The sequence below is a fragment of the Lutra lutra genome, chromosome 3, assembly GCF_902655055.1.
Source record: "Lutra lutra chromosome 3, mLutLut1.2, whole genome shotgun sequence".
In the NCBI taxonomy this organism is placed as follows: Eukaryota; Metazoa; Chordata; class Mammalia; order Carnivora; family Mustelidae; genus Lutra; species Lutra lutra.
In genome coordinates this window covers 112,550,426-112,573,245 of record NC_062280.1, presented here as the reverse complement: position 1 = coordinate 112,573,245, position 22,820 = coordinate 112,550,426, and the positions used below count along the sequence as shown (strand labels likewise).

At 35.7% G+C, this 22,820-nt stretch overlaps 1 protein-coding gene across 1 annotated transcript in view; it reads left to right on the top strand.

Moving 5' to 3' along the window:
* The window catches only part of MAP3K2 (mitogen-activated protein kinase kinase kinase 2), an 82,490-nt gene that overhangs the window by 26,495 nt on the left and 33,175 nt on the right, over positions 1 to 22,820 (top strand). Inside the window, exons 2-3 of the mRNA XM_047722710.1 lie at positions 20,471 to 20,539; positions 22,242 to 22,360. Coding sequence (XP_047578666.1) covers positions 20,533 to 20,539; positions 22,242 to 22,360 — 126 coding nt within the window. The 5' untranslated portion in view covers positions 20,471 to 20,532. The remainder of the gene's footprint in view (positions 1 to 20,470; positions 20,540 to 22,241; positions 22,361 to 22,820) is intronic.

The window sequence follows — 22,820 nt, the reverse complement described above, 5'->3', positions numbered from 1 at the left end:
CACTTGTTATTTTTGTCTGTTTGATGATAGCTGTTCTAATAGGTGTGAGGCGATATCTCATTGTGGTTTTGATTTGCATTTTCCTGCTGATTAGTAATGTTGAGGATCTTTCCCTGTGTCTGTTGGTCATCTGTATTTCTTCTTTGGAACAATATTCACCCACATTTATGAGTTCCTTAGTCCCTTATCAATACATGATTTGTAAATATTTTTTTCTTTTGGTAGGTTGCCTTTTCATTTTGTTGGCTTCCTTTGCTGTGCATCTTTTCATTTACTTGATGGTATCCATTGGAACACAAAAGTCTTTACTTTTTTGTTTTTTTTTTTAAAGTCATCTGATGAAATCTTATATATTATTTTTTCATTTGTTGCTTGTACTTTTGGTGTCATGTCTAAGAAACGATTACTTAGCTCTAGGTCATAGATTTACTGTTATTTTTTTTTCTGAGAATTATCCAGGTGTAACTCTCACTACATTTATGTCTTTTATCCATTTTGAGTTAATTTTTGTACACGTCAAGGCAAGGGCTTAACTTCATTCTTTGTAAGTGGCTATCTAGTTCTCCCAGTACCATTTGTTGAAAAGCCTATTCTTTTCTCATTGAGTCATTTAAACCCCTTTTTCATTTGCCTTGTTTTTGATCTTGAGGAAAGCATTCAGTCTTCCATCAGTGAAACAGATGTTGGCTGTTTTTTTAGATGCCTTTATCAGGTTGAGGAAGGTTCTTTTTATTCATTGCTAGGAATCTTTTTTTTTTTTTTTTTTAATCAGGAATGGGTGTTCAGTTTTGTCAAATGCATTTTTTTTGTGTCTGTTGAGCTGATGGTTTTTCTTTTCTTAGTTTGCTAATATAGTGAATTACATTGATTTATTTTCCGGTGTAAACCAATTCTGCATTCCTGGAATACTGTTTGTCTTGATATATTATTATTTCAAATGTGCATGGATCCAGTTTCCTAAAACTTAGTTATATATTTTTGCATCTATGATAATGAGGTATATTGGTGTCCCAGTTTTTTTTTTTTTTACATCTTTTATTTTATTTTTTAAAGATTTTATTTACTTATTGGAGAGAGAAAATGAGAGAGGGTTCAGGGGTAGGGGGAGGAGCAGAGGGAGAAGGACAAGCAGTCTCCACACTGAGCACAGAGCCTGATGTGGGGCTTGATTCCATGACCTGGAGACCATGACCTGAGCTGAAATCAAGAGTTGGACACTCAACCAACTGAGCCATCCAGGCACCCCATATTTACCTTTTTAAAGAGATTTTTAAAATAGGAGAAACATTTCTTTTTTTTTCCCCCCAGAGATTTTATTTATTTGAGAGAGAGAGAGTACAAGTAGATAGAGCAGCAGGCAGAGGGAGAGGGAGAAGTAGGCTCTCTGCCAAGCAGGGAGCCCCTCCGTGGGTCTCGATCCCAGTACCTGGGATCATGACCTGAGCCGAAGGCAGCCACTTAATTGACTGAGCCTCCCAGGTGCCCATTTTTTTTTTTTTTATCATGTTTTGTTAGTCACCATGTAGTACGTCATTAGTTTTTGATGTAGTGTTCCAAGATTCGCTGTTTACATATAACACCCAGTGCTCCATGGAGTATGTGCTCTCCTTAATACCCATCACTGGGCCAACCCATCCCTTCACATTTCTCCCCTCTAAAACCCTCAGTTTGTTTCTCAGAGTCCATAGTCTCTCATGGTTCATCTTCCCCTCCGATTTACCCCCCTTCGGTTTTACCTTCCTTCTTGTAATGTCCTCCATGCTATTCCTCTTGTTCCACAAGTAAGTGAAACTACATGATAATTGACTTTCTCTGCTTGACTTATTTCACTTAGCATAATCTCCTCCAGTCCCATCCCTGTTGATGCAAAAGTTGGGTATTCATCCTTTCTGATGGCTGAGTAATATTCCATTGTATATATGGACTATATCTTCTCTGTTGAAGGGCATCTTGGCTCTTTCCACAGTTATTGTGAACTTTGCAGCTATGCACATTGGCGTGCATATGACCCTTCTTTTCACTACATCTGTATATTTGGGGTAAATACCCAGTATTGTCATTGCTGGGTCATAGGGTAGCTAGCTCTCTTTTAATTTTTTGAGGAACCTCCAAGGAAAAACATTTTTTTTAAAGACTTTATTTATTGATTTGTTTGACAGAGAGATAGAGAGCACAAGTAGGCAGAGTGTCAGGTAGAGTGAGAGGGAGAAGCAGACTCTCCGCTGAGCAGGGAGCCCAATGTGGGGCTCAATCCCAGGAGCCTGGGATCGTGACCTGAGCCGAAGGCAGATGCTTAACTGACTGAGCCACCCAGGTGCCCCGGAAAAATATTTCTTTATGTATATCTACATAGTTAACCATTTCCTGTGGTCTTTATTTCTTTGTGTTGTGCCTGACTTCTATTTGATGGCATTATCCTTCTCCCTTGGAGACTCCCAGGGAGTCTCCCTGACTCCCTTTTAACTTTTTTTTGCCTTATGGAGCAGATCTTGTGGTGATTTCCTTCGTTTTTTTTTTTTTTGTTTTGTTTTTTGTTTTTTGTTTTTTTAATCTGCAAAAGTCTTTTTTTTTTTTCCTTTATTTTTGAAAAGTATGTTTTTGGGTCTAGAATTCTAGGTTGATTTTTTTTTTTTTTCAAGGCAGATGGTCCCCTAAAGTTCTACTTAGGATATGTTGACTTTATGAGTAGTTTGAAAATGATATACATTAAGTAGAAACTGTCCTTTGGTATTTGAATTTTCATGTTCTCCCAGGCTAGTGATATGTGGTACAGTAAATACTCTCTTGATACTGGTCAGCCAGCCACAACTCATGGTCAGACACACAACTGTGAGAGTAAGCAACCAGTACACTCACAACCATTGTGTATATACAGCCATTCTGGTTTTCACTTTCAGTACATTATTTAATAAATTACCTGAGATATACAACACTATTTTTATAAAATAGGCTTTGTGTTAGATGATTTTATCAAACTGTAAGCTAATTAATGTAAGTATTCTGAGCATATGTGAGGGAGGCTACACCAGGTTACATTGTTTGGTAGGTTAGGTATATTAAATGCATTTTTGACTTACAGTGTTTTCAACTTACGATGTATTTATGGGAACATAATCCCATTGTAAGATGAGGATGATCTGTATTTTAAAGATGTTGTACCCCTCTCTTCTGGATTACAGAAGTCTGCTGTCATCATAGTTTCCATGTATATAATGTGTCTTTTAAGTAATTTGATTGTGATTTGCTTTGGTATAGTATTCTTCAGATTTCTTGTGTTTGGAGTTTGTTGAGATTTTCAGATCTATAAGTTTAAAGTGTCCATCAGTTTTGGAATGGTTTTGATATTTCCTCAGATATACTTTGCATCTTGCCCTGCTCTCATTTAAAGATTTCAGTTACATGTTTCTTAGGCTGCTTCCATTTTTTTTTTTTTTTAAAGCATTCATTGATGTTCTCCATTTTTCCCCACTCTTTTTACTTTTTCATTTTTTAAAATAATCTACTGGTTATGTCTGCACTAATTTTTTCCCCACGGTTTGATATACTGTTGTTAATCCTATTCACTGTATTTTTTGATCTTAAACATATTTCTCATCTATCAAAATTCCGTTAAAAAATAATCTTCTTGGGGTGCCTGGGTGGCTCAGTCATTTAAGTGTCCAACTCTTGATTTGGGCTCAGTTGTGATCTCTGTGTCCTGGGACAGAGCCTCACTGTGTGCTCAGTGCTCAGTGGGGTGTCTGCTTGCTATTCTCTCCCTCTGCCGTTGCACCTCCCCCCACTCGTGCTCTTTCTAAAGTAAATAAATCTTAGATACATAAATAAGTAGATATCTTCCTTGTGTGTACTTTTTTTTTTTAAGATTTTATTTATTTGACAGAGATCACAAGTAGGCAGAGAGGCAGGCAGAGAGAGAGGAGGGGAAGCAAGCTCCCTGCCGAGCAGAGAGCCCAATGTGGGACTCGATCCCAGGACCCTGGGATCATGACCTGAGCTGAAGGCAGAGGCCCTAACCCACTGAGCCATCCAGGCACCGCTCCTTGTGTGTACTTAACATCTTTTCTCTCTTTAAACATGTGGTATGTAGCTATGACAATTATTTTAATGACTTTATCATCTGTGTTATTTCTGGATCTGTTTGTATTGATTGGTTGAATCATGTTTTTCTCCTTTCTATACTTGGTACTTTTTGATTTGATATTGCAAATTATGAATTTTACCTTCATGGGCCCTGCAGTTTTGTGTTCTTACAAATATTCTTTGTTCTGGGATTTAGGTAAGTTACTTAGAAACAGGTCCTTTTGTGGTTTTTGTTGTTGTTGTTGTTATTTGTTTGTTTATTTATTTGACAGAGGGATCAGAAGGAGGCAGAGAGGCAGGCAGAGAGAGCAGGGGAAGCAGGCTCCCCGCCAAGCAGAGAGCCCAATGCGGGGCTCCATCCCAGAAACCTGGGATCATCACCCAAGCTGAAGGCAGAGGCTTAAGCCACTGAGCCACCCAGTGCGCCCCCGTGTTTTTAACTTTTAAGCTTGTTAGGTGGAACCAGAGCAGCAGTTAGTTCATCACAAAATTTTTCCATTGTTGAGGCCAAACCCTTTAGAATACTTTGTCCAGTACCCTGTGAATTATAAGGTTTTCCAATCTGATAGTCTGACAGTTTTATGAGGGAATTCCCTATGTAAATGGTAAAATCAGGGAGTGATTGCCCAGAGCCTCCTCTTCTCAATATCTCAGTATATCAGGGAATATATTTGGCTTTGTGTAATAAATACAAAGGTTACCAAATTAATTTTTTGATATAATCAGCCTGGAGACTGGGGGAAGTAATCAAAGCCCTATTTAGCTTATTGCTTGCCATCCTTAGCATATGGCCCTGGATTGAAATTTCAGATTATTTTCTGTAATTTGAAATGTGAAGGTGAGCTATAGATTGGAGATAAAGATTTGAGGGTTATTAGCTTATAGGTAGTAGTTGTTTTAATCAAAGGAAAAGATGATGTTGCTCCAGTAGAGCCAATAGAATGAAAAGAGCAATAGTGTGAGAATGGAACCTCAAATAACACTGACATTTAACATCCAGATATTTAACATGGAGGAAGGGATGCTAAAGAAGACAGATGAGATATGGGGAATGGGGGATAGGAGATGGAGAATCAGAGTGTATTGCTGTGGGTATTTATGTTTTCAGCTACCAGCCTTTTTTTTTTTTTAAGATTTTTATTTTCTTATTTTGAGAGCGAGAGAATGTGAGCAGAGGGGAGGAGCAGAGGAGCAGCAGACTCCCCACTGAGCAGGGAACCTGATGCAGGACTCCATCCCAGGATCCTGGGATCATGACCTGAACCTAAGGCAGACGTTTAACCAACTGAGCCACACAGGCACCCTAGCCCCCTTCTTTTCTTTCTTTCTTTTTTTTTTAAATTTATTTAAATGTATCTTTTTTTTTTTTTTAAGATTTTATTTATTTATGTGACAGAGAGAGATCACAAGTAGGCAGAGAGGCAGGCAGAGAGAGAGGGGGAAGCAGGCTCCCCGCTGAGCAGAGAGCCTGATGTGGGTCTTGATCCCAGGACCCTGGGATCAGGACCTGAGCTGAAGGCAGAGACTTAACCGAGCCACCCAGGCGCCCCAAGCCTTCTTTTTTGAGAGGAATCATCCAGTCGTGTCATTTAATGTAACTTTTATTGTAGTAGAACATAATGACAAGAAGTAGGGAGTCAGTTACATCTCCATAAAACCAGGGTGGAGGTGGTGCAGATTGGAAAGACAAGATTATGTATGGGCATGTAACCTCTGGCAAGGACTATTGAGTTTATTAAAGATTTGATGAGAAACTACTGAAAAGTTCTGAGCAGAGAGAGAATTAACATGCTTTGATTTATTTTTTCCTTTGTTTTTTAATTAAGACCTTTTGTTAGAGCAGTTTTAGTTCCACAGCCAAATTAAAGGGAAACTACAGAGATTTCACACATTTTTTCTGTCCCTGACCCCCTTATGTATAGTCTCTTCCATTATCAGCATCTCCCACCAGTTTGGTACATTTGTTAAAATTGATGAACCTAGATTGATACCTCATAATCACTCAAGTTCATAGTTTATATTAGGGATTGCTCCTAGTATTATGCATTCTCTGGATTTGGACAAGTGCATAATAACTTGTATCCATTTTGATGGTGGTTCTTATACATTTCTCTCCCTTCCCTCTTCTTCCAACTCTGGGAATCACTAATTTTTTTTTTTTTTTTTTTTTTTTTTGGGTCACCAGTGATTTTTTTTTACTGTCTCTAGATTTTTGCCTTTTTCAGAATATCATACAGTAGGACTCCTATAGTAGCCTTTTAGATTGGTTTCTTTCACTTAGTAATATAAATTTAAGATTTCTTCATGTCTTTTCATGGCTTGATAGCTCATTTCTTTTATTAGTGAAGAGTATTCGATTGTCTGAATGTGTTACAATTTATTATCCGCTGGCTTTTATCCACTCCTGGATGGGATGTGGTGTGAGTGCTTGGAGAGAAAACAGCCTAGTTAGATAGGAAGTGTTTGCAGTAATTTGTACAAGAGATGATCATGAGTTGGAATAGAATGGTGGTGGCAGAGATACATATTTTTAAGGAAAAGCTAACAGGATTTGGAATGTAGAGTGAGAGAATGGTAGGAATTAAGGATATTCCAAGATTTTTGTCTTGAGCAACTGGAAAAATAGTGTTTTGGTTTTTTTTTTTTTTTCCTATTTTTGATGTGATGGAGAAGAGAGAAAACTGGAAATGAATGGGTCATGTTTGTGTTTTTTTCAACTTTGTTTTGTTTTGAAATTTTTTTTTTCTTTAGAAATAATTTTAAGCTCTGGAAGTTGCAAAAATGGTTATAAAGAAGTTTCTTTTCTGACCATTTGAGAGTGAGTTGCCAACAGACGAGGCCTCATCATTGTAGAATACTAGTTTGAAATTGGTATCAACAAGGTCATTTTCTTCCTTCCTTTTTTTTTTTTTTTTTTAAGATTTTATTTATTTGTCAGAGCACAAGCAGGGGGAGCAGCAAGAGGAGGGAAAAACAGGCTCCCACTGAGCAGGGAGCGGATGTGGGACTTAATCTCAGGGATCATGACCTAAGCCGAAAGCAGATGGTTAACTGACTGAGACACAAAGGTGCCCAACAAGGTCGTTTTCTTATATACCCAGAATATATTAATCAAAATCAGAAAGTTAACATTGACAGTAGTATCATCTAATTCACAGAACACATTCATAGTTGGGTAGTATCAAATAATACCCTTTTTGGCAAAATAATTCAATCTAGAATCTTATTTTGTGTTTTAGTGTTATAACTCTAGTATTTTTCCATCTGGAACAGTCCCTCCATTATCCTTGACTTTCATGATCCTGACAGTTTTGAAGTTTATAGAGCAGTCAATTTCAAGAATATTTCTCAGTTGGAATTTGTCTAATAACGATTCCCCATGGTTCAGTTGAGGTTATTTTATTTCGGCAGAAGCATCACAGAGGTGAATATTCTTCTCAGTGCATCTTGTCAGGTGGTAAATGACTTTAATTTGCCTATTTCTGGTGATTGTAGTATCGATCAGTTCACTAAGCCTTCTGCCAAGTTTCTACACTAAAAATAGTTAACGTTTGGGGGGGAAGGTATTTTGAGACTAAGTATTTCATTCTTCATCACACTTTTACACATGAGTTTCAGCACTCATTGATTTTTCTTGGCTGAATTATTACTATGATTGCCAAATGGTGAGTTCATAATATTATATAATTTATTAGTTTACATTCAAGCACCCATACTTTGAGTGTCAAAAAAAAGTAAAAACTTCCTCTTCTCCCATTTATTGATTTGTTTTCAAAATAATGTTTCTGTGGACTCATGGATACCTTTTTTATTCAGTGGTTGTAATCTATCATTTGTTTCTCTCTTCAAACTGGTTCCCGTGGCCTTTTGACATGTCCCATGACTCTGTATCCTTTCCTTCTGACACAGTAAGATATTCCAGGCTTATCTTGTAGTTACCTGATTCATACCTGAGAACAACATTTTCAAGGAGCCTTTGTACCTCTTAGTGGAAATTGGTATTTAGAAACCAGCATCTAGCAGGTGTACATCTTGAGAGTAGAATGTTAGTGCTCCCAAGTCTCAGTAGACAAAACTATAAAACATTTATAGGTGCAAATGTGTGTGTTTGTGTGTATGTACATCTGTATCTGTTTGTTTATCCACACATATTTTTAAAAAAACATTTCATAATGAAACCTCTCATCCCAGTCCAGTACAACAGGGTTCATTTCTGCTTTACCCCTTTCCATATTTTCAAGAGCCCAAAGGACATTAGGTAGGACATCTGTTGGGGGCGGGATGTGTGGTACAGCTGCAGCCTAGCATGATACTATAATTTTTCCTCTTATCACTCATTTATCTATGTTTTACATGGTTTTACATATTTTAGTTCCATTTAACTCTGTATATTAAACAATTTTGAGACTTTGTTTTTTAGCTGTAGATTATTTTGAAGTATATTGTTTTATTTCTGGATATTTGGAGATTTTCTGTTGTCTTTCTATTTTTATTTGCTTGTATTATGATCAGGGAACATAATTTGTATAACTTCAATTTTTTAAAAATGTGTTGAGACTTACTTTGTGGCCCAGGATATGGCCTAAGTCCCTCTTGGTGAATGTTCCATGGGTGCTTGAAAAGAACATATATATTTTTGTATTGGGTGAAATGGTGTGTGTGTGTGTTTGTTAGCTTTATTCAATCATGTTTCTTAAGGAGCTTAAGAGAATTAAAAAACATTTTAGGGACGCCTGGAGGGCTCAGTTGTTTAAGTGTCTGCCTTTGGCACACGTCAGAATTCCAGGATCCTGAGATTGAATTCGGCATCAGGCTCCCTTCTCAGTGGGGATCCTGCTTTTCCCTCTGGTTGCTGCTTCCCCTGCTTGTGTGCACTCTCTCTCTCTTTCTCTGACAAATAAATAAAATTTTAAAATGAAAAAATTTAATCTTTTAAACTTATCCTTGTATTTACCATTTCTAGTGTTTTTCATTTTGTTTACTGGATTTGATATTAGGTGTGGGCTTTTCTTATATATATGATCTTTATTAAGTTTAGGAAGTTTCCTCTTACCGCTTCTTTCTTGAGTATTTTTTATCGTGAAAAGGAGTTGAATTTTGTCAGATGCTTTTTCTGTATGACATGAGGATATCTTGTGTTTTCTCCCCTGTATTATGTTAGTGACATATTAAATAGATTTTTTGTATGTTGAACTGTCCTTGCCTTTCAGTAATCAATCCCACTGGTTATGGTGTATAATCTCTTAATATGCTGCTGAATTTGGTCTGCTAGTACTTTGTTGAGGAATTTTTCATCAGTATTCATAAGGAGTAATTGGTCTGTAGTTTTCTTGTAATGTCTGTCTCGCTTTGGTATTAGGATAATGTTGGCCTCATCCAGTGAATAAGGAAGTACTCCTTACTCTTCAGTTTTTGGAAGAATGTTTCAGAATTTGGAAGAATTCCAAACAGAAGAAACAGTCTGTCAGTGTTTGATAAAATTCATTAGTGGAATCATCTGGTCCTTGGCTTTTCTTGTTGGGGGCTTTATGATTACTGGTTCAATAGCTTTATTGATCATAAGTCTGTTCAGATTTTCTATTCATTATTCAGCCTTGGTAGATTTTATGTTTTTAGAAAGTTGTCCATTTCACCTAGGTTATACAGTTTTTCATGTACAGTTCATACTGCTCCCACATGTATTTTATTTCTGTTATGTTCCCTTTTTCATTTCTGATTTTAGTTTATTTGAATCTTTTGTATTTTTCTTGGTCTTAGCTAAAGGTTTATCTTTTAAAGAGCTAACTCTTGGTTTTATTGATTTTTCTTTATTGTTTTTCTTTTCTCTAGTTTTATCTCTTGTCTAATCTTTATTATTTCTTTGCTTCTATAAGGTTTATATTTAGTTTTTATTTTACTAATTAAGATGTACAGTTAGGTTTTTTTTTAATTCAACTAGCCAACATATAGCACATCATTAGTTTCACATGTAGAGTTCAGTAATTAGTCAATTGCATGTAACACCCAGTGCTCATCACATCATGCATCCTCCTTAATGCCTGTCCCCTCATCCACCTCCCCTTTAGCAACTGTCAGTTTGTTTCCCTCTCTGATTTCTTCCCATTCAGTTTTCCCTCCCTTCCCCTATGATCCTCTGTGCTATTTCTTATATTCCACATATGAGTGAAACCATATAATTGTCTTTCTCTGATTGACTTACTTTGCTTGGCATCATACCCTCCAGTTCCATCTACGTCAATGTAAATGGTAAGATTTCAGCCTTTTGATGGCTGAGTAATGCTCCTCTGTGTGTGTGTGTGTGTGTGTGTGTGTGTTGTGTATACTATATCTTCTTTATCCATTCATCTGTCACTGGACATCTGGGAGAATTCATACAGGAATTCAGCAACATTGGCAGGATTATAAAGTTAATGCACAGAAATCAGTTGCATTTCTATATACTAATGATGAGACAGAAGAAAGAAAAATTAAGGAATCAATGCCATTTACAATTGCATCAGAAATCATAATATACCTAGGAATAAACCTGATCAAAGAGGTGAAGGATCCATATTCTAAGAACTACAGAATACTTACGGAAGAAATTGAGGAAGACACAAAGAAATGGAAAAACATTCCATGCTCATGGATTGGAAGAATATTGTTAAATGTTAAATATTGTTAAATATTGTTAAAATGTCTATGCTACCCAGAGCAATCTATACATTCAGTGCAACCCCTATTAAAATACCATCAACATCTTTCACAGAGCTGGAACAAATAATCATAAAATTTGTGTGGAATCACAAAAGACCCCAATAGCCAGGGGAATGTTGAAAAAGAAAACCAAAGCTGGTGACCTCACAATTCTGGACTTTAAGCGCTATTACAAAGCTGAAATCATCAAGACAGTGTGGTACTGGCACAAAAACAGACACATAGATAGTGGAACAGAATAAAAAACCCAGAAATGGACCCTCAGCTCTGTGGGCAAACTAAGCTTTGGCAAATCAGGGAAGAATATCCAATGGAAAAAAGACAGTCTCTACAACAAATGGTGTTGGGAAAATTGGACAGCCACATGTAGAAGAATGGAACTGGACCATTTCCGTACACCGTATACAAAGATAAACTCAAAATGGGTGAAGGACCTAAATGTGAGACAGGAATCCATCAAAATCCTGGAGAACACAGGCAGCAACCTCTTTGACCTCAGCTGTAGCAACTTCTTGTTGAACTTGTCTCCAAAGGCAAGGGAAACAAAAGCAAAAATGAACTATTGAGACTTCATCAAGATAAAAACTTTGCACAGCAAGAGAAATAGTCAACAAAACTAGTTAGGTTTTGAAATTTTTTTTTTTTTACTTCAATATTTATAGCTGTAAGTTTCTCTTTTAGTATTGCTTTTGTTGCATCCTATAAGTTTTGGTATGGTGTTCTCATTTTCATCTTTTTCAAGATATTTTCTAATTTCCCTGTTATTTCTTCTTTGAAACATTGGTTAAGAATTTGCTGTATAATTTCCACATCTTTGTGAATTTTCCAGTTTTCCTTTTGCTATTTGTAGTTTCATTCCACTATGATTGGAAAAGGTACTTTGATTTCAATCTTAAGTTATTGACTTTTTTTGTGGTCTAACATACGGTCTATCCAGAAAAATGTTCCCTGTGGACTTGAGAAGAATATGTATTGTGCTGTTTTTGAATGGAGTGTTCTGCATAGGTCTGTTAGGTCCAGTTGGTCTATAGTGCTGTTCGTGTCCTCTGTTTCCTTGTTGATCTGTGTGGTTGCTCTATTATTGGAAGTGGAATATTGAGCTTTCAATTGTTAATGTATGTAGGTATGTCTTTCTCTTTAATTCTGTACATGCTTGCTTCATATATTTTGGAGTTCTGTTTGATGCATATATGTTTATAATTGTTACATTTCCTTCATGAATTGACCATTTTATCAATATTTAATGCCCTTCCTTGTGTCTTATAACAGTTTTGACTTATAGTTTATTTTGTCTGATATTAGTATAGCCACTCCAGCTCTCTTGGTTACTATTTGCATGGGATACCTTTTTCTGTCCTTTCACTTTCAACCTATCGTGTCATTTGATCTTATAGACAGCATATAATAGGATCATGCTTTTTCAATTCTTTCTGCCATTCTGAAATGGTATTCAATATCATTAATTATCAGGTGATTGTAAATTAAAATGGTAGTGAGATACTACATAATCACCTGAATGACTAATAGGATCGGTGAGGACTGGGAAAAACTAGAGCTCTTTTACATTGCTGGTGGGAGTATATAGATTAACAGCTACTTTGAAAAAACATTTGGCCATATCTGCTAAAGTTAACTGTATATGTCTTAGTGACCTAGCAATTTCTTCTGGGTGTATATCCAACATAAATATGTGTTTGTGTTCACCAAAAGATATGTTCAAGGAGGTCTGTAGTATTTGTAATAGTCAAAAACTGAAAGCAATATTTCTGTCCATCAGTAATAGAATGGGTAAAATTAATTGAGATATAGTCATATAGTGGAATATTACACAGCAATGTAAATGAACAAAATACTCATATGGGTAATGGGGAAGAATCTCAGAGCCATAACAGATATGGAGTGAAAATAAATACAAAAGAGTATGTCTTATGTGAATTAATTAATATGAAATTTATGAACAGACAAAACTAATCTATGGTAATAAATGTCAAAATGACAAACATAGAAAAATAAGTTGTGGATAAGAACTTTCAGGTACAGATGTAATTCACCTTTGTTTAGTTTTTTTCTATTAACTTGCTGTGTACTTAATTTCATTATTTTCATGGTTTTGCCAGTTTTAGCCTCAGAATATTGGTCAAAGTATCATAGTTGTTTATATACGTGCAGCCTTGAGCTGATTTCTAGGAGATTTATGCCTCTTTGACTTAACTGTTGTGGTTTGGGGAATTTTAATTTTTTTTCCTGAAAGGGATGTTTTGGAAAAAAAATTGTGTTCACAATACTTTATTTTTGAGGTTACTCAAGATTTGATTTAAACATTTTAAGTTAAAAACTAAAAAATTCATTTGAGAAATTAAATTTGTAGAAAGACAATGTACTGAATAAACCCTCCTCAACCATTTTGTGACATTCTGTATGTACATATATGGGGTAATAGAATTTCCCATGCTAGCGTTTTTGAAAGGTGAATTTGAGTTACATACACAATGTTATGGAAAGTTTATTTTAAAAGATTTTACTTATTTATTTGACAGACAGAGATCACAAATAGGCAGAGGAGCAGGCTGGGGGGCGGTGATAGTGATGGTGGTGGTGGAAGCAGGCTCCCCACTGAGCAGAGAGCCCAACGTAGGGCTCCATCCCAGGACCCTGAGATCATGACCTGAGCCGAAGGCAGAGGCTTGACAGACTGAGCCACCCAGGAGCCCCATGTAGAAAGTTTGAGTGAGAAATAAGAAATGAGCATTCAGGTCCTAACTTTGTGCAGCTTTATGACTTTGAGTGAATTATATTATCTTTTTGATCCTCAGATTTCTTATTTGTTAAATAGGGGGTTTAGCCTAGATCTTCGTTTCTCAGCTATTTAAAATTTAGCCATCTACTTGCCTTAATTAAAATACCCTAAAAACTGAGGTAGCATAGTAATTGCCCTTGAGTATAGTATTGCTAAGGTGACATAAAGGGCATTTTTATGTTTTTTGTTATATTCCACGTGTTAATATATATTTAAAATTTTCTTTGACAATTCTTTACTGTTATTTGACATTTCAAAATAATATTAAAACTAAGAAGAAATTAAAGCAGTTGTAATGTTTAATTTTTTTCAAACTGTATGTATGTATGCCACCCCCAATAGAGAATTACTAAAATAATGTCAGTGGTTGCAAAGTGGCAGCATAAAACAGAAATACACACAATTTTTAAAAAAATTTGAATTAGCTGCTAATACTTGAAAATGAGGATATCTCACTTTAAAATTTGGAGCTTTTTGAAAAATCAGCATATCTGATGATAACTGAGCATGAATTCTTGTAGGCATCTGTTGACTGGAGCTGAGTACCTGTTGCTCTTCTAGATGGGCAGATGATCTCTAGTTATTAACAGAATCTCCCACTTCTGTTACCTGTTTTCTTCCTCTCCCTTTCTGCCTCCCTCTCTCCCTTTTCTCTGTTCTGTTCTTCCAGGATATAATTCATATACCATGAAATATACTTTTTAAAAAGTATACATATAACTCAGTATTTTTTAATATATTCACAAAGTCATATAACCATTACTACTAGTTCCAGAACATATTATGACTTACAGTCATTTCCTATTTCCTATAACCCCATCCTGGGAAACCATTAATCTTTCTGTGTCTGTAGATTTGCCTATTCTGGACATTTCATATAAATGCAGTCATATATATGTGACATTTTGTATCTGGCTTATTTCACTTAGCATAATGTTTTAGGATTCATCAATGTTGGAATATGTATCAGTCCTTCATTCCTTTTAATGACTTAATACTCTGTTGTATGGATATATATTACTTGTTTATTCATCCATCAGTTGATGGACTTTAGAGTTTCTGCTTTTGGACTCTTCAATGCTTCATTGAATATTAGTGTACATGTTTTTGTGTGGTTATATGTTTTTAGTATTCTTGGGTATATATGGATTCTGTTTATTTCATTGTCTTGCCTCATCTTCTGAATAGAACCTACAGTTCAGTATTAAAAAGGAGTGGCAAGACTGGCCATCCTTATCTTGTTTCTAATTTCAGGGGGCATGCCTCTAGTCTTTGACCATTAAGTATGATGTTAGCTGTGGCTTTTTCATAGGTGTTATTAATCAACTTGAGGAAAATTCCCTTCTGTTCTTAATCTTTTGAGTATTTAAGGCAGTTGGATTTTGGCAGATGCATTTTCTTTGTTGAGATGATCATTTGGTTTTTGTCCTATATTCTATTAATATTATTTGTTACATTGATACTTGTATGCTGAACCTACTTTGCTTTTGTGGGATATATCCCACATATTCATAGTGTATAATCTCTTTTTTTTTTTTTTCACGTTCTAGATTAGGTTTTTCTAGGTTTTGTTGAGGACTTCTATATTTATATTCACTTGAGTATCTAGTTTTCTTGTAATGTTTTTGTCTGGTTTAGTTATCAGAGTAATACTTGGTTTCACTACTCTTTCTCTCTCTTTTAATAACTAGTAGTAATTTTTCCTTAAATGTTTTAAGGCATCTGGTTTTGACTTCTATTTGCAGAAAGTTTTTCATTTCTAAATCAATCTCATTAGTTTTTATATTGAATTCTGATTTCTAAATTTCTTCTTGAGTTAATTTTGGTAGTTTCTAATAATTTGTCTATTTCATCCAGGTGATCTAATTCATTGGAAATATAGTTCATAGTATTTCCTTATTTTTATTTCTCTAAGATTGGTAGTAATGCTCTGTCTTTAATTCCTGAACTTAGTTATTTGTATCTTTTCTCTTTTTTCCTTGGTTAGTCTAGCTAAAAGTTTGTTAATTTTCTCTTTGTAGAAAACCAATACTTTGTCTCATTGATTTTAAAAATTTATATTGTGTTTTTATTTCCTAGTTTATTTCCACTCTAATCCTTATTGTTTCCTTCCTTCTGCTTACTTTGGGTTTACAGTGCTCTTCTTTTTCCAGGGTCTTAAGGTAGGTGTTTAGATTACTGATTTAAGATCCTTGATTGAAGACTCCTGTTTACATGGTATCTCTTTTCATCCTTTTACTTTCATTCTGTTTTGCCTTTGAATCTGAAGTGTGTGTCTGTTGTAGACAGCATATGGTTGGATCAGTGCTTTTTAGTCTCTTGTGCTAATCTCTATTCTTTAAATGGTTTGTTCATTCCACTTATGTAATTATACATGGGTAGAATTACATCTACTTTATATTTGTGTTTTTTGTGTGTTAGGTCTTTTTTTTTTTGTTTCTCATTTTTCTGTTATTGCTTTCTTTTGTGTTAGATATTTTCTAGTATGCTAATTTATTTCTTCTGTTTATTTTGTAACTTTTTCTAGAATTGACTTGGGATTAAAATTAATAACTTAAAACAGGGTAGTTTGGGTTGATACCAACTTAATTATAGTGGTATACATACACTTTTTTATGTAATTCCATTCTCCTTTTTGCTATTGTTATACAAATTATATTATTATATATTATGTGCACAACAAAACACTTTATATTATTGCTCTATGCAGTTTTCTTTAAACCTGTGTATATCTTGTTGCTTGTGTAGAAGAGAATTAACATAGTGGGCCTCACTGCGTATCATTAGAATAAACTGCTCTAAGAGGTCCACCCTTGGTTAGCATCTGAGAATTTACCAGAGTCCACAACTGCCTAAATGATAATAATGATTTACCGTGCTTAAGCTCCTTATACAAACAATATAGTTTATGCTGAACACCTGCTTTTCTTCTGGGAGTTAGGAATTTTGGTATGTGCTAGGCAGAGGATACCTATTGATTAGCTCCTAATAAGACCCTTGGTGCTGAGTCTCTAATCTTTCCTGATTGGTGACGTTTTACGTGTGTTGTCATAACTCATGGCTGGGTGGAGGGCAAGAGGAATTGTGTCCTATGTGACTATTAAAAAAAGATCCTTAAGAGCTAGCCCTAACCTTCCCTGGACTTTGTCCCATGTGCCTTTTCCCTTTGCTGATTTTGCCCTGTATCTTTTTGGCATAATAAATTAAGCTTGTTAGTGTGAACTGTATTGCTGAGTCAGTTGAGTTCCCTGGCAAGTCATAGAAACTGGGTGTGGTCTTAAGTACTCACTCCATACTCCTGTAACAGATTACCACAAATTTGGTGGCTTAAAACAACCTAAGTTTATTGTCATAAAGTTTTGGAAGTCAGAAGTCTGAAATGAGTCTAACTGGGCTAAAAATCAAGGTGTCAGCATTGCCAGACTGTGCCAGACTCCTTCTGGAGGCTAAAGGGGAAAAATCCATTTTTCTTGCCTTTCCTACTTTCCAGCAGTTGCCTGTATTCTTTAGCTCATGGCTATCCTAGTCCATCTTCAAAGCCAACAGTGACAGGTCAAGCCTTTATTATGCAGCATCACTCTGACATTCACTTTCCTGCTTATTCCTTTATTTATAAGGATCCTTGTGATTATGTTAGGTCTGACCCTAGTAATCCAGGATAATTCTCTCATCTTAAATTTGTTAACATATCATATCTTCAAAGATCCTTTTGCCATGTAAGGTAATATATTTGCAAAGGTTCTAGGAAATGGGATATGGGGTGGACCATTTTTGTACCTATTACATTCACATATAGAAGAAATGAAAAGAAACAAACATTTTTGTGGTCTTTTTTAATCTTTAGATATGTAATTACCATTACTTTCTGCATGTGGATTGGATTTGCCATCCAGTGTCCTTTATATTTTAGCCTGAAGAACTCCTTTTGTATTTCTTATAGTGCAGGTCTAGTTGTAATGAATTCTCTGTGTTTGTTTGTGTAGGAATGTCTTAATTTTGTTTTCAGTTTTGCAGGATGGTTTTGTTGGATATAGAATTTTTGATTGATAGTTTTTTTTCTTTCAGTACTCTGAATGTTACCCACTGCTTTCTGCCTTCTTATGTTATCAACAAAAATCAGTTAAGCATCCCTGGTAAATGATGAGTTCCTACTTTATTGATGCTCTCAGATTCCTTATCTTTTTTTTTTTTTTTTTTTTAAGATTTTATTTATTTATTTGACAGAGAGAGATCACAAGTAGACGGAGAGGCAGGCAGAGAGAGAGAGGGAAGCAGGCTTCTTGCTGAGTAGAGAGCCCGATGTGGGACTCGATCCCAGGACCCTGAGATCATGACCTGAGCCGAAGGCAGCGGCTTAACCCACTGAGCCACCCAGGCGCCCTAGATTCCTTATCTTTTAACAGTTTGAGTGTGATGTATCTAGGTCTAGATCACTTTGATTTTTATCCTTTTTATAGTTTGTTGGACTTCTTGGATGTGTAAGTTGTTTTTTACCAAATTTAGAAAGTTTTTCACTATTATTTTTTTAAATATTCTTTCTGCACCTTTCTTTTTCTCCTCTTCTTTTGGGACTCCCATTATGCATAAGTTGGTGTGCTTAATGGTTTCAGATATTATGTTTTCCAACTGAAATTTCTGTCTGGTTTCTTTTTAAAGTTTTTGGGGTTTTATTGATATTCTTTGTGATGAGTCATTCTCATACATTCCCTAGTTCTTTGGACATATTTAAAATATTTATTTATTTATTTAAAATTTTAAAAAAATTTTTATTTATTTTTTAAATTTCTTTTCAGTGTTCCAGAATTCATTGTTTATGCACCACACGCAGTGCTCCATGCAATATGTGCCCTCCATAATACCCACCACCAGGTTCACCCAACCTCCCAGTCCCCTCCCCTCCAAAACCCTCGTTTCCTCAGAGTCCGCAGTCTCTCATGGTTTGTCTCCCCCTCCAATTTCCCCTAGCAACCTTCTCCTCTCTCTGTGTGTTAAATAAATAAAATCTTAACTTTTTTTTATTTTTTTAACATTTTATTTATTTATTTGACACAGAGAGAAAGATCACAAGTAGGCAGAGAGGCAGGCAGAGAGAGGGGGAAAGCAGGCTCCCTGCTGAGCAGAGAGCCCAATGCGGGGCTTGATCCCAGAACCCTGAGACCATGACCTGAGCTGAAGGCAGAGGCTTAACCCACTAAGCCACCCAGGTCCCCCTAAAATAGCTAATTTAATCTCTCTGTCTAGTTAGTTCAACATTTGGGCTCCCCTTACAGTCAGTTTCTGCTGATCCCTCCCCGCCCCTCCAGTGTATGGGTCATACTATATTTATATATCTCATAATTTTTTCTGAAGAAAAAAATTGTATGCCACCTCTGGAAATCAGATTCTTCTCCAACTCCAGTATGTTTTGTTTAATTGTTCTTACTTGTTTAGTGACTTTTGGGCACTAATTGTTTAAAGTTTGTATTTTGTGTTGTATGTGGTCACTGACGTCAGTTTAGTTGTTAGGTGGAAGCCTAGGGCCTTCTTTGGCCTATCTTTATTTTGCAACAGTTCTGGGCATATATGTGACTTTGAGTCCCAGGAATCTGTTGGAGCTATTCAGAGCTCCTTTCTGAAATCTCATTCCTCAACTTGGCTAAAACCTATTGTTTGCCCCAACAGTTCTTTTACATTTCATGAAACACTCCAAGCTCTTTGAACTGGAAGAACTTTAGTCAAATTAAATAAATTCTGTTTCAAGTTGGGTCTATTGAACAACCACTAGATAAGTTATATGGCATTTTTTTTTGAATCAGACATTGAAGAAGTTCCAATTCCATTCTGCCCTCTCCAGTGGTAGTCAAGCTGCTTATTTTCACAGTGACTGTAGACTGTTGGTTTACATTGCTGTTTTGGAGCTAGGGATAAGGGTGGGAGATACGAATAGGGAAGGTCAGAGGCTCTCTTTTTACCAAGATTGTTAAGTGCTGCCCAGATTGCTACAAGCCTTTTGGGTAGTTCCAGAGTTCTGAAAAAGTTGATTATGACATTTTTTTCTTTTTTTGGAAGAGAATTTTTGTAGATATTTACTATATTTTTAATGTTCTCCTTTTTTGTCTCTAAAGGTAATGACTTTTCTACTCATTTTATATCTGCCTTGTAGGAATTTATGGGGTTATTACTAAGATTTTTGACCTTGCTGGGATGCCTGAGTGGTTTAGTTGAGCGTCCAACTCTTGGTTTTGGCCCAGGTTGTCATCTCATGGGTTATGAGAGCAAGTCCCAAGTCAGGCTTTGCACTCAGCGCAGAGTCAGCCCGAGATTCTTTCCACCTCTTCCTCTCCTCCTCCCCTGCTCTCTCTCTCCCAAATAAATAAATAAAACCTTTCAATAAAAAAGAAAAGATTTTCGACTTTGGGCAAGGGGAAGAAAAAAAAGATTTTTGACTTTGAAAAATTCTGTTGTTTTTTCTAGCTTAGACAGGAGCCTTAAAAATACTGAGTTAAATTTAATATGGACTATGATAATGATCCTTAGTTCATTCTCAGTAATTATCTTGCAAAAATAAAGCACCTTTCCCCAGTAAAATATATAAAGTATTAAGATTGTATTTTTCTCATTAGTGTTATTTATTCTGACTTTTTTTAAAAAAGATTTTTATTTATTTATTTGACAGACAGAGATCACAAGTAGGCAGAGAGGCAGGCAGAGAGAAGGGAAGGGAAGCAGGCTCCCTGCCAAGCAGAGAGCCCTATGTGGGACTCAATCTCAGGACCCTGGGATCATGACCGGAGCTGAAGGCAGAGGCTTTAACCCACTGAGCCACCCAGGCACACCTTATTCTGATTTTTGTGTGTGTGTGTGGCTGCCTCTTCTATTTCTTTTTACTACTAATGTGTTCATCTTTTTTCTCCTCAGGAAGTAAAGAATGCTGATGGAAGAACCATTTTCTTAATTTTCAAATTGTTGAGCTGGTTGCCATGATGGGTGAGTTCAAACCAAAAGCAACTTTTGTCTGTAATTAAGGGATAAAATGGGGAAGAAAAAATTTTCTCTGTGTATATGAAGAACATTTTTATAAAGAAGTTTTATGATGTAGACTTGTGTAATTGTTTTATATTTATTTACTTAATAGATAAAAAGTGTGTTTTTTTTTTTAAGATTTTATTTATTTATTTGACAGATAGAGATCACAAGTAGACAGAGAGGCAGGCAGAGAGAGAGAGGGAAGCAGGCTCCCCGCTGAGCAGAGAGCCCGATGCGGGACTCGATCCCAGGACCCCGAGATCATGACCTGAGCCGAAGGCAGCGGCTTAACCCACTGAGCCACCCAGGCGCCCGATAAAAAGTGTTTTAAAACACTCTTTGAGTTAACTTACAGATTTGGAATGACCATGTCATGCAGGATATCCTAGTAGGGACATTCAAAATAAACTGCTAAAATAGATTGGGACTTACTTAGATTCTGATGTCCAGAGAGAATAACTAGATGAAGAAACCTGAATTTTTAAATTGCCCTTCATTCGTATGTCATCTCACTAAGAAATTACTTTTATTCAAATGGTCCTTTTTACTTTTTTACATCTATAATAGGAAAAATGTACTCATTTTTTTAAACAAGGAAATTAGCATATATAAATGTGATAAGAGATTTAAGCCAGGGATGAACTTTTCCAGAGTGCATGTAATTGTTATTACTAGGAGATTCATGCTTAAAAAATTGATATATTTGGGGACGCCTGGGTGGCTCAGTTGGTTAAGCAGCTGCCTTCGGCTCAGGTCATGATCCCAGCGTCCTGGGATCGAGTCCCACATCGGGCTCCTTGCTCGGCGGGGAGCCTGCTTCTCCCTCTGCCTCTGCCTGCCATTCTGTCTGCCTGTGCTCGCTCTCTCTTACTCTCTCTCTGACAAATAAATAAAAAAATCTTTAAAAAAAAATTGATATATTTGGAAGAAATTTAAAGTTCATGGTTCATGATCCTTTCACTCAGTTTTAGGGGTTCACCACTATGGATTCACCACATTTTTTCTAAGGAATGCATTTTTCTTACATTATTACCATTTAAGTTGTTAATGACTGAGATCATTAAATAGTCTGTTAAATGTTTGTAGTCTTGTTGAACTTCATGGTGAGGAAATTCAGGAAAACACTTCAAATATCATTAGGTCATTATCCACAGATAAAGCTTTTTGTTTCTCCCTTGAAGTACTGATGAAAAACTCTAAAAGGAATTTGTACTTTGAATATAAATGCCAAATAATGATGAAAGTCTTTTATTTTTCCCCCACCCAACTTGCTTCAATTAAAATTTTAGGTGTTCTACTGATGTTTTATTTAGGAGTCGTAGAAAGTAATTTGTTATGATGGGACTGTTTTGACACTATACTCGAATGTTACATTGTTAGAAGAATCAGAATGGCTTTATCTTGCCTGTAAATGTCACACCTAGTGTGATACTAGTACTTGAGTCTAGGGCAGTTTTAATATTATTTGTCTTCAGTTTTTAAATAATTAAAACTTTATTTCACCAAAATATCAGTGTAGGCATTGAAAATGTCCTAGATGCATTTTTTGTGTTAAATTAATGCATTTTGCATTAAATTTCATGATCAATTTTGTGTTTGATATATATGATAAATAAATATCGAAATTACAATTCTGTGTATATATTATTTTGAAAATACTCAGATGATCAGCAAGCTTTGAACTCAATCATGCAAGATTTGGCTGTTCTTCATAAAGCCAGTCGACCAGCCTTATCTTTACAGGAAACCAGAAAAACAAAAGCTTCATCACCAAAAAAGCAGGTATTAGTTTTAATATTTTAATAAATACATATTGTTGTTAAATGAGTTATTTGTCATGAATATCCCGGTCTTAGGGTTTGTTAAAGTGTCTTCTCGTTTACACTTTTAAGTCAAATATTTTGTTGTTTGTCATACATTTTTTTTCCAAATGGGTATGCTAGCATTTATCTTGGTAATTGCTCTCTAATGATGATATTTCATCCATTCTTGAAGCATTTAAGATAAGCAAATTGTTTTTATTTTAAAATAGTGTATTGTATTTATAAATGAGCATTATTTTGATTTTTATAAATAAAATTTGTTTGGGATGTTCAACACAAAAAGTGGGAATATAGTATTCTATATTTCCCTTTAACAGACTAGCAAGTGTCTCATACCCTTGGTGCTAACACCAAGAGATTGTGGTGTTCTTTGCTTTCAGCCCAGATTCAACAGCACAATTCTCAGGTCAGCTCTTTTG